The sequence below is a fragment of the Natrix helvetica genome, assembly GCF_964273705.1.
Source record: "Natrix helvetica genome assembly, chromosome: 1".
NCBI lineage: Eukaryota > Metazoa > Chordata > Lepidosauria > Squamata > Natricidae > Natrix > Natrix helvetica.
The window spans coordinates 92,458,079-92,477,544 of NC_138548.1; the positions used below are offsets into that span (position 1 = coordinate 92,458,079).

Below are 19,466 nucleotides of genomic sequence, written 5' to 3' on the forward strand. Positions count from 1 at the left end.
CACAATGGATTTCTCTAGCAATAATCCCAGGTACCTGGACAAGGATCTGCCTAGCTTCTTCAAATTGGTTAGCAAATCTGATCTTTCAGATTTCCCACCTTGTAGCCCTTAACTTCTAAAAGAAAATATTTGTTTTCCCATTGTTCCTTCTTTCTCGTACAGCAGGCACCCAACAATTGTCCCTATAAACATGCTTTTTCTCAGTATTATGTTCTGTATTTCTAAATCCCCAATTGCATTTCCATACTACTGTAATGGTAAAAAACTGAACTTTTCTAAATGGTGTTTGCTTTACCTGTACTGTATTAAGGGGCACAGTGGTTAGAATGCAGTACTTTGGGCTAACTCTGCTCATAATCTGGAGTTCGATCTTGACAGGGTCAATTGATTCAGCCTTCTATCCTTCCGAGGTTGATAAAATGATTGTTTCCCCCCAGGTTGTTGGGGAAAAGATGCTGACATTGCAAACCACCCAGAGAGTGCTGTAAATCACTGTGGATTTTATATAAGTCTATGCTATTGCTATTATGTGTGAAAAACAAAAGGGTAGCTGGAACCATGCTGTTGAAGCCATGCCCTATGGATATCACATGATCCACTAAAACAAAGGGTAGGGCATCAATCACATGGTTGTTTTAGCCAGCCTAAATTTTTTTTGTACCCATTAATGCTTCCAGCAGGATCTTCCCTCCTTCCCACTAGAGAACTTGGAAATGCTTGTGCTTCTTTTGCCAAAAATATCTGTGAGTACTTTTAACAAGAAATGAAGTTAAAAGTAAAGGGTTTTTTTCCCCTTCCCCTTTGAATATTCCCAGTTAAATGAACCCTATTTAGCTGCTTTGTGCCAGCTTGTCAACTCAGATACAATGAGCAAAAAACATTAGAATCCAGATCACTTCCCACTGTCTAAGCTCTAATACTTTCATTTAAAGATATTCATCTTTTAAGTACTACAGTAAAACAAAGACAGTCACAAAAGACAGCTTGTTACCCTCCTTCTGTTCAGGAGCACAGCCACCAAAATAGAGCTGATGCAAGATATTTTGCTGCCTCAACCAGATAAGATCCTTCCATTCTTTGCATTTCATTTATAAAAGCCAGCCAGGTCGACAGTTGTCTTTGACTTCAACCCTTCCACTATATCTGCAACTAGCAAGTGCATGTCAGGATCTGATCATACAAGTACTTTGACCTTTCCACCAACATGGATGTGCACAGTGCAGAGAAAAAGCATGAAGTCAAAATACAATAACAAAATCAAGAATAGCAAATGAAGTATCTAAGTAGGTGAATCCAAGAGTTGATGGCAGGTCATGAATTCTATAATATAACATGGCCAAATACTTCTTTTCAGTGACAGCTTGACAATCTAAGCCTTGTACAATTATACAAGACCCGTTGCATAAGTCATGATCATTTAAAATTCTCATCTAAAGTTTACTTCTATAATTTCTGTGTATTCACCACTACCGTGTTTCCCCGAAAATAAGACAGGGTCTTATTTTCTTTTAACCCCTGAAATAAGCGCTTGGCCTTATTTTTGGGGAAATCTTATTATTTTTGAGGTGCAGGAAGTGGTGAGCGTGGTCACCTCATGGCTGCTGTTGTCTTGCAATATTTTTGGCGAGGGCTTATTTTTAGGGGAGGGCTTATTTTTAGGGGAGGGCTTATTTTTAGGGGAGGGCTTATTTTTAGGGGAGGGCTTATTTTTAGGGGAGGGCTTATTTGAGCACATGCGCACAAAAGCCCGATTGGGCTTATTTTCAGGGGAGGTCTTATTTTCAGGGAAACATGGTATATTTTTATATCAAATTTAATTTGAATGAATAGAAATACAAATTTGATTTAGATCACAATACACTGTACATCACAAAACATTTCACAGCAACAGCTACATGTTTATTGAAAGATATGGTCCTTTATATTTAGTTCAGGTAAGATTTTAAAAAAAGATAATAAAAGATGTTGTAGTTAAGGCATCAGGTTAGAAACTGGGAGACCGGTCTTCAGCACAAAGCCAGGTGGGTCACCTGGGGCAGTCACGGTGTCTCAGCTCTTGGAAGGAGAAGAAGGTCAGTTCTGGGGGTGAAAAACATGGCCAAGAAAACTTCAGGGACTTGTCCAGGCAGCCACCAGGAATCAAGATTGATTTAAGGATACTTCCACCTAAAAAAGAAGATAAAAATAGCCTTCTTTCCAGTTCCATCCATTAAAAACTCAAAACATGTTGTCTCTTTTTATGGAACATAAGAATATGTGGCTACAATAATGGCATTGGCTTGAAAATGTAGACAATTATGCAAATGTCCCAGATGTCTTCCATCTATGATCAAAACTCTTTCCCTCATACCCTGCTTCATTTCTTCTTTATTATTTGTCCCAATTTCCTCCAAATTATTTCCTGATAAGGGGCATGTATCCTATTTTTTAGTTCATGGCTGTTCAAGTTACCCAACTGTTAATGTAAATGCAACATTTAAAATAGAATATAGCTAAATACAGTAGTTGGACTTAGATCTCTTTAAAAGTGTGACATGCCCATCTGACTGAGGGAGTTAAAAGCTGCTTTTCTGCCTAAAAGAATCATGAGGGAAACCATCTGAATACTTCAGGCTGAACATTAAACATTAACTGCAATAAATTATATAATATATTTATGCGGTTGAATTTGAAGAAGCACATGTCGAATGAAACAACTGCTAATTCAAGAGGTTCCATGGTAATTCACACAATATTATAAAAGGGGTTTTCACAGTAGTTCGTACCTTTCTGCTAGTATAAGAGGTTGTTTCACCCTCTCTTTCCTAAACCAAGGAACATATTTATGTTTCATTTTGTTTTTTCTGAATCAGTGCTCTGCACAATAGGCAAAATATATTGTGAATAGAAGGCAACCCCTGTCAGAATATGAGAATCTTTTAGATTTAAACAGTTCTGAGACTTTTATTTTATCTTTCTTTTATTTAAATATTATGGTTTACTGAATATTCATGCAAATCATCAATCTACTTTACATTGATGATATCTTCCATTTGTGTACAGTATTTTATGACTAAGACTGATATGATTACAATCTGGTGCATTTAAATTGTTAATGGAAGTAGTTAGCAAAATGGATCGCAGTGGGGGTTCCTATGTTGTGTGAACAGGAAAACCTAATCAATTAACCAAAGCAATTAATCCTAATGGGTCTATGTGGGACTGTTGTAGTTTTTAGTCTCTCCCAAGGCCATTTGAGAATAACAGAATAACAGAGTTGGAAGGGACCTCTAGTTAACCCCCCTGCTTAATCGGTAAATCCTGAATCATTGCAAACAAATTATTGTCCAATCTCTTCTTAAAAACCTCCAGTGTTTGAGCACCCACAATTTTTGGAGTCAAGTTGTTCCATTGATTACTTGTTCTGTCAGAAAATTTCTCCTTAATTCTAGGCTGGTTGATTAGTTTCCATCCATTGTTTCTTGGCTTGTCTTCTGTTGCTTTGGAGAATAGGTTGACCAAGAGGTATGGCCCTTAAATGTGTTTGGCATTGGTTGCAGTCATTCCACTACCATTTTTGTTCTCTCCAGTGTGCATGTGGGTAGATTAAGCATGTAGGAACTAATTTATTTTGTAGCTTCAGAAGAAAATGCAGTTACAAAACATTTAAAATTTTAAATAGAACTTCATTAAAAGTACTTGTCTCCCTGCTTGCTTTGATATTATAGTGCTAGAAGCAGCTTGTAGCTTTTAAAGACTGACAAGTCTTTTTGATTGGTGACAGCACTAGTAAAGTAATTGCCAGCATAACATTCCATTTTTAGGTGCTCTTATTCAAAATTTCTTACTTTCTTTGACTATCTTTGATTTTTGTTTGAGCAAGAATAGCCATTTTGTTCAGGATGTATATTTCTACTTTCTAGAGAAGTTTATTGTGTTCCCATACAGTTTTTCACTTCACTTCCTAAATTCCACTTTACTGTAGTTGGGAAAACTTATTTTACAAAATTTATTTTTAAGGTTCATATTACACGACTGGATAATAGAAAAACTGATGTAAGTTCATTCTGTTTTTGTTATCAGACACATACTCATGTACCAATTTCTAGTCACTTATGTCTTCCTTGAGTTAGTATATTAGAGTTTTCCATTCAATAGGTCCAATGATTTGTGTTGTGTGAGTTGTTTTTTTCTATTTCTGGGCCAAACTTTGTTGATCAAGCAAGCAGATGAGAGTTAAACAGTTTTCATTTATTTATTAGATACAAATCCTGCTGTGAGTGTTGCTTGGACTGCTAGACAGGATAGGAATTTAATGGATATACAAATAATTAAGAAGAACACACTTTTCAGGAAAGCATGAATTTAAGGAATTTAAATGCTCTCTACCATTTTATTCACTAATTCTAGAGATTCATAGATCCATCCATGCTATGTTTGAAATAATTTTTTTAACCATTCACAGCCTTGGAGAGGCTGGCAAGGCAGAGATTTCCCAGCAGAGTTACTGCTGATATGTGTTGGGTTTTGCTTTGCTTTGTTTTGTGCCTTCAAGTCAGTTTTTAATACCTGACAAATGCTTGGATAAGTCCTGCAGTTTTCTTGGCAAGGTTTGTGGAAAGTGGTTTGCCATTGACTTCTTTCTAGTACTAAAAGAGATTGAGTGGTTCAAAGCTGTCCAGCTGGCTTTGTGCCTAAGGCAGGACTACAACTCACAGTCTCCTGGTTTCTCTCAGTTTCTAGCCTGATGTAACCTGATGCATTAACCACTATACCAAACTGGCTCTATGATATGTGCCTTTAATCTACTCTGAATAAAGCCCTTGAATACAGTATAGACCCATGATGGCAAACCTATGGCATGTGTGCCCAAAGCGCATGCGGAGCCATGTTGCCTGACACGTGCGGCGTTGCCTGTTCCTCTTCCAGGTTTCTGGAATGCATGTGCACACGATGATGAGCTGTGTGCACAGCAGTGCCAGAAACTGGAAGAGCTGGTCTTCTGTTTTCCGGCATGAGCAGGCGTGCCGGCCAGCTGATCGTCACATGCACATGCGTGCCAGAAACTGGAAGACTAGTTGGCTGGTGCACCTGTATACGTTGGAAATGGGAAGTTCATTTTTGGTGCATGCATGCCGCCTGGGAAGTTCCTCTTCCAGGTTGCAGGACTTGTGAGCATGCGCTCACACATGCGCTCCCTTTCAGCACTTGGTGCTGAAAAGGTTCGCCATCACTGGTATACACTGTGGATAGTAGCGAGTGGTTTGATTTCTGTAGTACTAAGTTCAGTACAGCACCATTCTGAGGGAAATCTAAATTTTGGCTGGCTACTAAAATTCTATTGATCGTAATCCAAGTGTCAGCCATCTGAGACAGGCCAGGTCAAGAAATAAATCCTGCAGGGATGCCTAGAATATATCTTTATAGTTGTATTAACACTGTTGAAAAAAACTGTAGTTGTACTTTTTTAAGGACAATAAGGTCAAGGCAGAATTGTTTTGAGTCCCCCCCCCCCATATTTTCTGTTTTACCAGAGGTGAGGAACCATTTCACCTTTCCCCATTTTTAAGCCCAGAATTTCTCTACACACAGCTATCACACTTTATTGTTGTAAGAATCAGTTTTGTATCACCATAGTCCAGACATTTACAGTCCAGATACTATAATCTTGCATTGCCTGTAAATTATTCACTGATGTGGTTTGCAAACACAGAAAAACACAATTGCAAAGAGGAAGAGTTTGGAATTAGCAAATGCTGTCCTATTAAAAAGAAGTATTTCCAATCTGTGTGAATGTCTTATATTTCACAGCACAGACATGTATTTGGCAATCTGCAGCCACCTTGACTTCCTATGATTCAATAAATCTCAGGGGAAGATGTGACGTCACCTCTTGAGGTTCCTCATATTGGGAAGTGTGAGCAGCTAAGGAGCCTTCCAGTGTGATGGAAAGCTCTGGAACAGAAACAAGAGAAAAATATTGCTTTCCTCTACCTGCTACAATAAGAAAGCAGATATTAAAAATAAATGGTCAAACACTCCAGGAACAAAATAGAAACACCCGATCTTTTCATATGAGATGGAAAGTTTAAAGGAATTGCTAGACTGAATTTGACATGGCATTATCTGAGACGATAATACATAACAGATCACCTTCATTGGCTCTACAGTGGAGCTTGATTGAAACTGACAACATTGGTATAGTTTTCCAATTATTATTTCAAATAATTTTTCAATTTGGTAGCTTGCATTGAATCTAATAACACATCATGTACAATCTTATAGCACATCATGTATAATATAATGTCCAGAGAATGGAATTGATTCTCATTGTTTTAAATGCAGTTACTTTGAACTGGAAAGCAGCGGCCTGAGAGATGAAATAAGGTATCACTACAGATTTAATGGAAAGACAAGAACAGAAGTATTTCCGTATCGGCTAGCAGATGGACAATGGCATAAAATTGCATTGTCACTCAGCGCATCCCACCTCCTGCTTCATGTGGACTGCAATAGGTAAGATATTTTTCACGAGTTCTCACCCCGCATTCCCCACCATCTTCTCTGAGAAATGCCTGGTCCCTCAACATAAAACTTAGTACTGCTGGATGAAGTTTGAAATGGAGTTTTATATGCTCCAAAATGTCAATTGAATATTTGAGTGAAAAGTGAAAATGGCAGGATGATTAAATAGCAAGCCTCCAGTTGCTGATTTTGAAGTGGTGGAAAGGTATTAATGTATTACGTCATTCTCTAGATATCAGTTGAATTGCAATGCATTGTATAGTCTATTTCTTTTTTCTGAAGAAGGCTTCTCTCAGCACGCACCTAATATCTGAAGGTGTAATTGTAGCTTCTAATTTCTTTTCATGTAATAAGTACCTTAAAATATTCTTAAATTTTTTTTTCAAACAAGACAGTATGAAAGAAAAGAAAAGAATGAAGACACGCCTAAATCCTTTTTATACTTTGCAAGAAGCCGAATCTGAATACGGTAGCTCTATTTTTCTTTCTATAAAAAGCAAGCCATTCACTTGACATTATGATATTTATTGTATTTGTAAATAATAAAATGAGGTTGGTATAGAAGTGGAGAAAGATTATGGAACATAGAACTAAGTAATGTTAACTAAAGATTTTTTGTCTTAATACTTTTGAAAAGGTACTTTTTTATATGCAAAAACAATGTGAATACATTAGGTTTTGTTCTCATTTAAAAAACCTAGCAGTCATTTGCTTAAAAATATTTCAAATTTAAAGTTGTTGTCTGAAGGTTTACTTGAGCTGGCATAATGAAATGAGAAAAAGATCTGCAGGATCTGTAAAATATAATCTTTAATAAAAGTATTGGTTAAAAAAAGGAGAAAAGGATCTGCAGGAAGAAATTCCTGATATACACCCTGTATTATTATTCAAAGGTTATCAATTTTCAACTGTTTTGACTATCCAGGATAACTATTTTAAAAAGAAACAGAGAAGTATGTCTTGGTTTTTTTTTAAACACATTTTTATTGACAGATATCATAATGGAAATGGCTAATTCTTCAAACCCAGAGTTTATTCATGTGTGAAAGTTATAATTGTATGGAGGTTGTTTGCCTGAATAAAAGAATAGCTAAATGCTGAACATCCTAATATTTATTTCTTGAACTATGTAGAAATTGTCAGGTACTCTAAGATTATATTTGCAAAACATTAGAAGTATATTTTCTACACTAGGGTGCTTTAATAGTTTATTATAGTAGAAAATTATAATATATGCTTCTTTTGATTATGCTCATGAAAGGTCACAGTTCATATGGGAAAAGGATGGCTGGAGTTTAACCATACTACACAAACATGTAACTGTACAGTATAAAGAACAGAATATCTGTAGTTCATATTCCACAACATATGTTACTGGGTTATTTAGGTTAGTGTACTAAGGAGATACCAAAAAGGTTTTAATTAATGTGATCATTTAACCCCAAAGAGTTAAATATAATTCAAAACAGGCCCAAATCATGCACAAGATTAAATAACTCCATGTAATTAGCTGAGTTGTGGGAGTCGCAAAATCCAATCACTTGATCAGTTTTTGCAAACTAGTCTGAGAAAACCAGCTGAAGAGAAGGAAGGTATGACAGGAAGCCTTTATATCACTGATTTTTTTCCCTTTCTGAATAACTGGATGTACATTTTGCAATGTTGAGTTTTTCTTTCATCACAATAAAGAACTCTATCATTACATGACTGTTTCACACCTACAGTTCCAATGATTTCTGCTTCCTCAGCTGAATATTCTCAGCTGTTATTCTATTTTTTTATTGTTTTAATTAAACAAAAAAAAAAACACACACAAAAACATTCTTCATTACATCTTCCAGAAAGCATTTCGATTGGTTACAAATAAATTTCGTGCCTTACTACAATCATTCTTTAAATTTCATTCATATTGAATTGTACATTTTAAATCAAAAATCTTTATACCATCAATATACCATCATTCTCATTTAACTATATTTGTTTAAACATGCTTTTGTCTAGAATCATTTATATTTTTATTATAATAAATCTAAACAAAAATTTATTACTAGAATTTATAAGTACCCAGGAGAGATTACATCTTTATAACAAAATATAAACAAAAAAATATTAATAAAATTAGTAAATCTTTTCCCCAGGGCCCCACACACGAAGGCGGCCACACACTGGACCTAGTTTTTGTATCTGAACAGTGGACGAGTGATCTGGGAATAGGGGATTTAGTTGTTACTCCCCTGTCATGGTCAGATCACTCATGTCTCCGGATCGACTTCCCTGGCGCTACCCTCCACCGCGAGGAGGCGGAGCCAGACTGTCCAAGCTGGTACCGCCCCAAGCACCTGATGGAACCGGATAGGTTCAAGACGGAGCTTGGGCCACTACCTGTAGCCCTGACCCGCGCTTGGTCGGAGGACCTAGTGGCCGCCTGGAATAGGGCGACGGCTGGGGCCTTGGACCGGGTTGCGCCTTTGCGACCTCTCCTACGGCAGCGATCCACCCGAGCTCCTTGGTATACCGAGGAGTTGAGGGTGATGAAGCGCCATAGGAGACGTCTAGAGAGCAGGTGGAGGTCCTCACGCTCCGAGTCTGATCGAACACAGGTAAGAGCCTATTTACGGACCTACCTTGTGGCATTGAGAGCGGCCAAATGTAGACATTGTGCCGCTCTTATTGCGTCCGCGGATAACCACCCTGCCGCCCTGTTTAGGGTGACCCGCTCCCTCTTGTCACAGGGGACGCGGGGGGCAGCCTTGCAGGGAAGAGCAGAGGAGTTTGGGGAATATCTGCAGGACAAAGTCGCTCAGATCCGGAGCGGCTGGGCCCCCTCCAGTGGACCGGACGAGCCGTCAACAGTGAGTCTTGTGAGACCATTCTGGGAGGAGTTTGACTCTGTTGCCCCCGAGGATTTGGACAGGTTGCGTGGACGGCTGCGACCCACCACATGTTCAATGGATCCGTGTCCCTCCTGGCTGGTACTGGCATCCTGGGAGGTGACACGAGGCTGGCTTCTGGGCCTGGTGAACGCCTCATTGGGTGAGGGATCCTTACCAACTGCCTTGAAAGAGGCGGTGGTGAGGCCCTTACTCAAGAGGCCTTCACTTGACCCAACGGAGCTAGCTAATTATCGTCCAGTCTCCAACCTTCCCTTTTTAGCGAAGGTTGTTGAGAATGTGGTGGCGCAGCAATTTCCACGACACCTTGACGAATCCGAATATCTAGACCCATGCCAGTCCGGCTTCCGACCCGGGCACAGCACAGAGACAGCCTTGGTCGCGTTGGTTGATGATCTCTGGAGGGCCAGAGATAGAGGTTGTTCCTCTATCCTGGTCCTATTAGACCTCTCAGTGGCTTTTGATACCATTGACCATGGTATCCTATTGCGCCGGCTGGAGGGGATGGGAGTCAGAGGCACCGTTTTATGGTGGTTCGGCTCCTACCTCTCCGACCGGTCGCAATGTGTATTGACAGGGGGGCAGAGGTCGACCCTGAGGCCACTCACTTGTGGGGTGCCGCAGGGGTCGGTCCTCTCACCCCTCCTGTTCAACGCATATGTGAAGCCACTGGGGGAGATCATCCGTGGTTTTGGGGTTGAATATCATCTGTACGCTGATGATACTCAGCTGTACATCTCAACCCCAAACCACCCCAACGAGGCTGTCGAAGTGATGTCCCGATGTTTGGAAGCCGTCGGGGTCTGGATGAGGGACAACAGACTTAAACTCAACCCCTCCAAGACTGAGTGGCTGTGGCTACCGGCACCTCGGTTCAGCCAGCTGACTCCATCGCTGGCCATAGGGAGCGAACAATTGCCCCCTGTGGAACGGACGCTCAATTTGGGCGTCCTCCTAGATGCCCGGCTGTCAATGGACGACCATGTGGCAGCCGTGGCAAGGGGGGCGTTCCACCAGGTTCGCCTGGTGCACCAATTGCGCCCCCTTCTGGACCGGGACGCCCTACGCACGGTCACTGGTGACGTCTCGCCTGGACTACTGCAATGCTCTCTACATGGGGCTTCCCTTGGGACGCACCCGAAGACTGCAGCTAGTCCAGAACGCAGCCGCGCGGGCAGTCATGGGGAGTACTAGGTACTCCCACGTAACACCGCTCCTGCGCGAGCTGCACTGGCTGCCTGTGGTTTTTCGGGTGCGTTTCAAGGTTTTGATTACCATCTTCAAAGCGCTCCATGGCACAGGACCTAGCTACCTGCGGGATCGCATCCTCCCACACACATCCCTGCGGCCAATTCGCTCTCACAGGGAGGGGCTTCTCCTGGTGCCGTCCACTAGGCAATGCCAATGGGCGACACCAAGGAGTAGGGCCTTCTCTGTGATGGGCCCAACCCTCTGGAATGACCTCCCCCCCGACATTAGAACCACCACCGACTTCCGCTCCTTTTGACAGAAATTGGAGACACACCTGTTCCGATTGGCTGGCCTGGCATAATTATAACGCCTACCTCCTGGCAAACATATTTCTTACTGGTTTTGTAAGGGGATTGTTTTTTAAATTTAATTTTATAGGATATTTGTTGGGGTTTTAAATTATTTACTTAGCCGTATAGTTCTTTAAACCTTTTATCCTCCTCTTATCTATTTATCTATTTAATAATTTTAATTGTTTAATTTTATAGCTATTTATGATGTATTTCTGATATGGACTGTACACCGCCCGAGTCCCTTTCGGGAGAGGGGGCGGTCTATAAGCGCTTAGTAAATAATTTAAAAAAAAAGGTCCCATATTATAGTTTATATCCAAATTGTTTTTACCAGTTAGAGTTATTATTTCATTATTATTGTCATGATGGGTTATCTGTTAACGAATAAACATTTTAAAAACAAAAACATTCTATAAGCATCTACAACATTCTACTTATTAATTACCATTATACTTATTTTTTCCCCATTCAATTGTGTTTTATTTGGGTTTCACCATTCTTAACTTTCTTATTTTAACCATAACTATTATTTTTGAGTTTTGTTACATTCCTTCATTGATTCTTGTTTCTTTCCTCCATCCATCTATACCATTTATCCCATATCTGGTAGAATTCTGATTCTTCTTTTCCCTGAATTTCTTTAGTTAGTTTGTCCATTTCAGCACAGTCCATAACCTTTCTTATTATTTCATCTTCACTTGGAGTTAGTTTGTTTTTCCATTTCTGGGCATAGGCAATCCTTTCTGCCATTGTTATATGTAGTATTAAATACTGGATTTCTTTTTTGTATTTCGCAGACATTATTCCTAATAAAAAGATTTCCGGTTTCCATTCTATTTTAACTCCCGTTATTGCCTCCAGCCAATTTTTGATCTTTTTCCAAAGCTTTTTAGCCTCCTCACAGGTCCACCATAAATGGTAATACGTTCCGTGTATCGATTCGCATTTCCAACATTTTGGGGAGGTATTTGTTGATATTTTAGCTAACCTTGTTGGTGCCAAGTGCCATCTTTAAAACATTTTGTACTGGTTTTCCTTGTATGCAACTGAGAGTGTCATTTTTAAGTTTGTTTCCCAAAATTTTTCCCATTTGTCTAATTCAATATTATATCCAAAGTTCTGTGCCCGTTTTATCATTTGTTCTTTCACAATTTCCTCTTCCATTTTATACTTCAGGAGAAATTTATATATTCTCCCTATCATTTTTCTATCTGAGCTTTGAATGATTTTATCCAATTCGTGTGGTTCTGTTTCAATGTCATATAATGTGGTATCTTTATTGTATTTAGTTTTGATTTGAAGGTAAGTTAGCCAGTCAACTTTCATGTTCTGTTCTGCCAATTCTTCAATTGTTTTTAAGTTTCCCTGTCTATCAATTAAGTCTCTATATCTTAGCATTTTGTTCAAATCTATAAAATTTGGATGAGTCGTCCTTTCTGTCGGTGATAGCCAATTCGGAATTTTCACATAGTGTTTTTTTTTTATTTTGAGCCATTTTTGCAATAACACTCTTCTAATTAAATGATTTTGAAAGTATTTGTGCGTTTTATTTTTGTCATCCCATAGGAATGTCTGCCAGCCTGCTTGCAAATCAAGGCCTTCCAAAGTCAACATTATTTTATTCTTTAGCTCTATCCAATCCTTCACCCATGTTATTGATACTGCCGATGCATATAGATTCCAATTTGGTAATGCTAAACCTCCCCTCTCCTTGCTGTCTTGCATTGACTTTAGTTTAATCCTCGCTTTTCATCCCTGCTAAATAAACCTAGAGGTTATTTTGTTTAATTCTTGAAAGAATTTTTTACCCGGATTAATAGGTGCGGCTTGCAACAGGAATAAGATTCTTGGTAGAATATTCATTTTAATTGTCGCTATACGTCCCATGAATGATAGTTGAATATTTTTCCAATTTTCTAACTCTTTCTTTATTTGTATCACTAATTTATTATAGTTATCATCTTTAATTGTGGAACATTTTGCCGACACCCAGATCCCCAAGTATTTCACTTTCTTAGTTATTTGCATTCTGGTTGTTACTTCCAGTTCCTCTTCTTGCTTTTTTGTCATGTTCCTGGTTATCATTTTTGTTTTGTTTTTATTGATCTTTAATCCTGCCACTTCGCCATATTCTTCTAATTTTTGAATTAATTTCCGACTGGATTCTAATGGGTCCTCTAGTACAAACACTAGGTCATCGGCATAGGCTTGGGCCTTATATTCTTCATTTTTGAGTCTTAAACCTTTTATTCCCTGGTCCTTCCGAATTTCATTTAATAAAATTTCCAAAGTCAATATAAACACTCAGCTGTTATTCTTAAGTTAAAGTTCCTTTTAAGCCTTCTCTGTTCTCCAAAGGACTAAGTTGTCAGCAAAACAACAGTTGTCAAGAATTTCCTGGAAACACCATGGTAGAGAGAGTTTGTCTTCCAATGGGTATTAGCATAATAAAACACCACTGCAACTACATGCTTCTTTTAAAGATCTGACATTTGTGTTTTGAAGGCATCATCTATGTCTTCTTGGTGATCTTGGATAAAAGGCTCCAGAAGAAGCATTGCTTTTTATTTGTTTCTGTAGTTATTTTAACCCAGGTGCTCTCTATACCAATGTTCCATTTAAATTTCTGAGCAGGAATAAATATTTTAAATATACAGTTCAACTGATCCCCTTCCTTTCTGTTGCTTCTTTCCTTTTATACAAATTATATCCTTCAATTGCTATATTTCACTCGTGGAAATCATGTCACTGTCTATTCATTACTCAATCATATATCCTTTCTCATGCTAACAGCTCAACAAGACAAACAAGATGTTTGTTGCAATGCTGATATCCTTTGCTTTAAAGTAACCAAACAAACAATACCCAGCATGCAACATTTATACTAGATTTTGATTGTAGTGTAAGGAAGAGTTACCCGATTAGAATTCTGATCCTTGTAAGCTTCTGATACAAAAAAGCTTCTAATATAACAGTGGGTAGCATTCACAAGTAACCTCTGCTGCTGTTGCTCTTCAGACTTGGAAGATTTCATGTCCGTGATGATATTCAGATGTTCACAAATGTAGTCAATCTGCATATTTATCTTTTAAACTTTTACTTTTTTCTTACTTTAAGTCTTGTAAACATTCTGACTTGACCTCACAGCCAGAGCTTTTGATCTGGATCCTGAGCTTGTGTTCTTAGTGTATATTCCACCATGATAATAAGATAGCAGTTGTGGCCAGAGACCCTTTGCACAGCTGCCTGTTGTGTGCTAATTGTGTCTGTACCTGGATTGGGAAGCCTTGCTTATGGTTACTCACACCTTAGATACCTCCTGATTGGATTGTTGTAATGTGCAGCACAGGGGGTTATCTTTGAAGACTAACTGCCAGCTTCAGTTGGCTTAGAATGCAATGTAAGTTATCATGGCTCATTATACCCATGTAGAATCCAGCATAGGTCATCATGTGTGCCGCTCATTACACCTATTGCGCCCCTTATTGGACCGGGATGCCCTACGCACAGTCACCCATGCGCTAGTGACGTCTCGCCTGGATTACTGCAATGCTCTCTACATGGGGCTTCCCTTGAGATGCACTCGGAGACTACAGTTGGTCCAGAACGCGGCCGCGCGGGTGATTATGGGGAGGACTAGGTACTCCCCTGTAACACCTCTCCTGCGCGAGCTGCACTGGCTTCCTGTGGTCTACCGAGTGCGTTTCAAGGTTTTGATTATGATCTTTAAAGCGCTTCATGGCACAGGGCCTAGTTATATGCAGGATCGCATCCTGCCCCACACATCCCTACGACCAATTCGCTCACACAGAGAGGGACTTCTCCGGGTGCCGTCCGCCAAACAGTGCCGGGGGGCGACACCCAGGAGCAGAGCCTTCTCTGTGGTGGGCCCAGCCCTGTGGAATGACCTCCCCCGTGACATCAGGATTACTTCCGATCTCCGCTCCTTCCGTGTACAGCTGAAGACCCACCTCTTTCAATTATCTGGCCTGGCTCAATCGTAATTATTCTTATTCCTCCTAACTGTTTTTAAATTGTATTTTAAACGTTAAATCTTAATTTTATATCGGGTTTTTACAATTGGGGTATTTTAATGCGGGTCTTTTAACTGTCTATATGATGTAAATTGTTTACCTCCTCCGAGTCCGTGTTTGTGTATCTGTATGTATGTTCTGTATGTACGCCTATGTGTTTTATATATTTTCTGTGTTTTATATGCCCCATTGTACGCCGCCCCGAGTCCTACTTGGAAAGGGAGCGGCTAATAAATTCAAACTTATTAACTTATTATTATGTATGCATTATCTCATATTAGACTTCCAGATGTCATTCAAAGTGCAGATTATCATCTTGAAAGCCCAACAAGGCATAGACCAGGTTTTTCCCCCAAGAATGTCTGCTTGATCCTCATGCTCCCATAATATTAGTCTGCTCCAGTTTCCCCCTTTTAAAACATTGTTATAATATTTAAAACATTGTTATAATAAACATGAAACCTAGGAAGCAGTCTGTCTCTATACTCCAGGATCATTTCCTCCTGATATAGGAGAGGTCCCAATTATGGTTCTCATTGGAAAAAGAACTAAAGGTCTATAGCTCAGCTGTTCAAGACTCAAGTGCTATGAGATGGAGCGAGTTCCTGTCACTTCTCCCAGATCCTGCCAACCTTGTGGTTTGAAAGCATGCAAATGCAAGTAGATGAATAGAGACCATATACAGGTGAAACTCGAAAAATTAGAATATCATGCAAAAATTCATTTATTTCAGTAATGCAACTTAAAAGGTGAAACTAATATATGAGATAGACTCATTACATGCAAAGCAAAATAGTTCAAGCTGTGATTTGTCATAATTGTGATGATTACAGCTCATGAAAACCCAAATCCACAATCTCAGAAAATTAGAATATTGTGAAAAGGTGCAATATTCTAGGCCACTCTAATCAGCTAATTAAGCCATAACACCTGCAAAGGGTTCCTGAGCCTTTAAATGGTTTCTCAGTCTGGTTCAGTAGGAATCACAATCATGGGAAAGACTGCTGACCTGACAGTTGTGCAGAAAGCCATCATTGACACCCTCCATAAAGAGGGAAAGCCTCAAAAGGTAATTGCAAAAGAAGTTGGATGTTCCCAAAGTGCTGTATCAAAGCACATTAATAGAAAGCTATGTGGAAGGGAAAAGTGTGGAAGAAAAAGGTGCACAAGCAGCAGGGATGACCGCAGCCTGGAGAGGATTGTCAAGAAAAGGCCATTCAAAAGTGTGAGGACTTTCACAAGGAGTGGACTGAGATTGGAGTCAGCGCATCAAGAGCAACCACACACGTACAAATCCTGGACATGGGCTTCAAATGTCCTATTCCTCTTGTCAAGCCGCTCCTGAACAACAAACAACATAAGAAGCATCTTACCTGGGCTAAAGAAAAACAGACCTGGTCTGTTGCTCAGTGGTCCGAAGTTCTCTTTTCTGATGAGAGAAACTTTTGCATCTCATTTGGAAACCAAGGACCCAGAGTATGGAGAAAGAATGGAGAGGCACACACTGCAAGATGCTTGAAGTCCAGTGTGAAGTTTCCACAGTCTGTGTTGATTTGGGGAGCCATGTCATCTGCTGGTGTTGGTTCACTGAGCTTCATTAAGTCCAGGGTCAATGCAGCCATCTCCCAGGAGATTTTGGAGCACTCCATGCTTCCTTCCGCAGACGAGCTTTATGGGGATGCTGACTTCATTTTCCAGCAGGATTTGGCACCTGCCCACACTGCCAAAAGCACCAAAACCTGGTTCAATGACCATGGGATTACTGTGCTTGATTGGCAGCAAACTCGCCTGACCTGAACCCCATAGAGAACCTATGGGGCATTGCCAAGAGAAAGATGAGCGACATGAGACTGAACAATGCAGAAGAGCTGAAAGCCACTATTGAAGCATCCTGGTCTTCCATAACACTGCTGATAAGACATATATAAGAATGCCATTTTAAAGAACTGTCTGGTGTTTCAACCTGAGATCTGATGAAGTAAAAAATGGAAGTATGGTAGAACCATGAGATAATGCAACTCAGAAGGTGAATGTGGAGACTTGGATCTTTGAAGCCATATTTTTGAAGGAACCTTCCAGTGGAGACTCCTCTGCTCTTTAGTAAAAACTCTTAGCTTTTCATGATTCTGATGCCCCAAAAATTGTGGCAGTAATATTATTGGCCCAAACTTATGTCTAATAGTGTATTTCCATTTAGCAAAATATTCCATTAATTTATTGATTTTGGAGAAAGAATAATGGAAGCAATAGTAACAGAACATTGTACCCAATCTTGATCTTAAATACATCTAAACTGAGAGCAGGAATATTCAACACAGCCCCTGATGCTAATGACCAATTGAATGGTCAGGCCCACTTTTAATATAGGAAGGACCAATTTGGCCTTGTTAATTGATCAGTGCATTTTTTTTGTGCTCTAGTGACAAGGTTGCAAGATTGAGGAACCTTTCCATCTCCAATTTAACTGTAACTTGCTTCTTGTTCTATTTCTCTACCAGATCAGGAGAGAGAAATTGCTGGCACATAGGTGAAACTGATTAAAACACGTTTCACTCAATACTCCTCACCATATTATTCTTCTGACAAGATCTTGTACTTGGTATGTGTGGAAGTAGGGCTGAGTAGTTCTTGGGATTCAAAAGCACGAAGATGTTTTGAAATTCATAGGGGCATGGATTTAGTACCAGCCTGCCACTCATTAAAGCAACAGTACTTTTTCTGAGGAAAAGTCATGTTTTGTTTAAGAAGCTGCACACAAGTGCTACGTTTGTACCTTTGCACATCTTGGACTGCTTCATGAATTGAGAGGAAATTGCTTGCCCTCTAGAATTTCTTTGACACAATTCTTCAGCATTGGGCCTTCCTCCCTGCTAGTTCAATTTGTTTCTCATCTTTCCAATTTTGAATGCCGCAGCGAAAGCCTATAAGGTAGGTTCATGCAATTCCTGAAATGTTATAAACGCTGCTGGAAAGGCTGCATGAGACAAAATGAAAGGAAGATAATGAACTTGATTCTGCCATCCTTAGAGTTTTGACTATAATTAACTTAACTCCTTTTTAAAAATAATTGTGATAGATAGCTCAGATGACTTAGCTCCTCTGACATTCATGTAATGGGTAGAATTTTGCAGTATATTTTCCCTCTGCAGGATAGAAAAACTTCTGCAATGTCTAATTCTTAACATTTCAGTATATTTTGGTGTCACTGAGTGCAGTACACTAATGGGATATATGAAGTTTTCAGAATTCTTATAAGATCAGCAACTTGGGTGTCCAGACAATATAATAAGAAAAGAATAAATATAAAGTAAATGGAATGTTTTCTATCTAAAAATTCTTCCCTATTATTTAATCCTTGGAACCAGGGGTGGGTCGCTCTCAGCATTACAGCTGGTTCGGTGCATGCAAAAATAAATAAATGCTGGCTTCTTTGTTTTTCCAGTTATTTATTTTATTTCTATCCGGCCTTTATTATTATTTTTACAAATAACTCAAGGAAGTGAATACTTTCCTCTTCATATTTCCCCTACAAAACAACCCTCAGAGGTGAGCTAAGAGACAGTGACTAGTGTAAGGTCACTCAGCTGTCTTTCTCCAACTTTCCCCAGTTAGATATTGTTTGACTATTGGACATTGTGAATATGTATCTCAATGGAGGCTGTTGATTGCAAGAACAGAAAACCTGATCATAGTTAAGATTTCCTAATAGATCAATGCCACAAACCATGACCTTGAGCCTGATGCAGGATAAAAGCCAGCTGGGCAGTTTTTAGAGAATGTAACTTTTTCAACCACCCTACTTGGCATAAGACTCAGGACTCAGCTATATAAATCAGATAGGTAGACAGACAAAGATTTACCAACCACTACACTTGCCTAGCCAGATTTTGGTAACCATGCTAGGTCTGCCTTGCTCATCTGCCACCAAATTAGAAATAGACATAGTCTAATGCTCTTGACAGTATGCTAAGTTTAGGTGTACTAACAGTTCACTAGGTTGGGTTTGTTCAGTTGGGAGGGGAGATTGTCACTAAGATTACCCGCGTTTCAAGGTTTTGATAACTATCTTTAAAGCGCTCCATGGCTTAGGACCTAGTTACTTGCGGGATCGTATTCTGCCCCATACATCCCTGCGACCAATTCGCTCGCACAGAGAGGGGCTCCTCCAGGTGCCGTCCGCTAGACAATGTCGTGGGGCGGCGCCTAGGAGTAGAGCCTTCTCTGTGGCGGGCCCAGCCCTGTGGAATGACCTCCCTCCGGATATTAGGAATACCTCTGACCTCCGCTCCTTCCGTATTAAGCTTAAGACCCACCTATTCCAAGCAGCTGGCCTGGCTCAACTTTGATCTAACCATATCGCTCCTGACGGGTTTTTAACTGGGTATTTTATTTATATTTAATTTCTAGGGGTTTTATATATTGTATTTTAATTGTTTTTATCTATGGACCTCCTCCTTGTGTATGTTTCAGTGTATGTCTTTGCTATATGTTTG

The 19,466-nt window shown here is 39.7% G+C and overlaps 1 protein-coding gene across 3 annotated transcripts in view; it reads left to right on the plus strand.

The window, feature by feature from the left end:
• Positions 1-19,466, plus strand: part of NELL1 (neural EGFL like 1) — a 609,773-nt gene that overhangs the window by 162,744 nt on the left and 427,563 nt on the right. For all 3 annotated transcript variants that reach the window (XM_081938833.1, XM_081938832.1, XM_081938834.1), the window contains exon 4: positions 6,325-6,495. In XM_081938833.1, the coding sequence (XP_081794959.1) occupies positions 6,325-6,495 (171 nt within the window). The remainder of the gene's footprint in view (positions 1-6,324; positions 6,496-19,466) is intronic.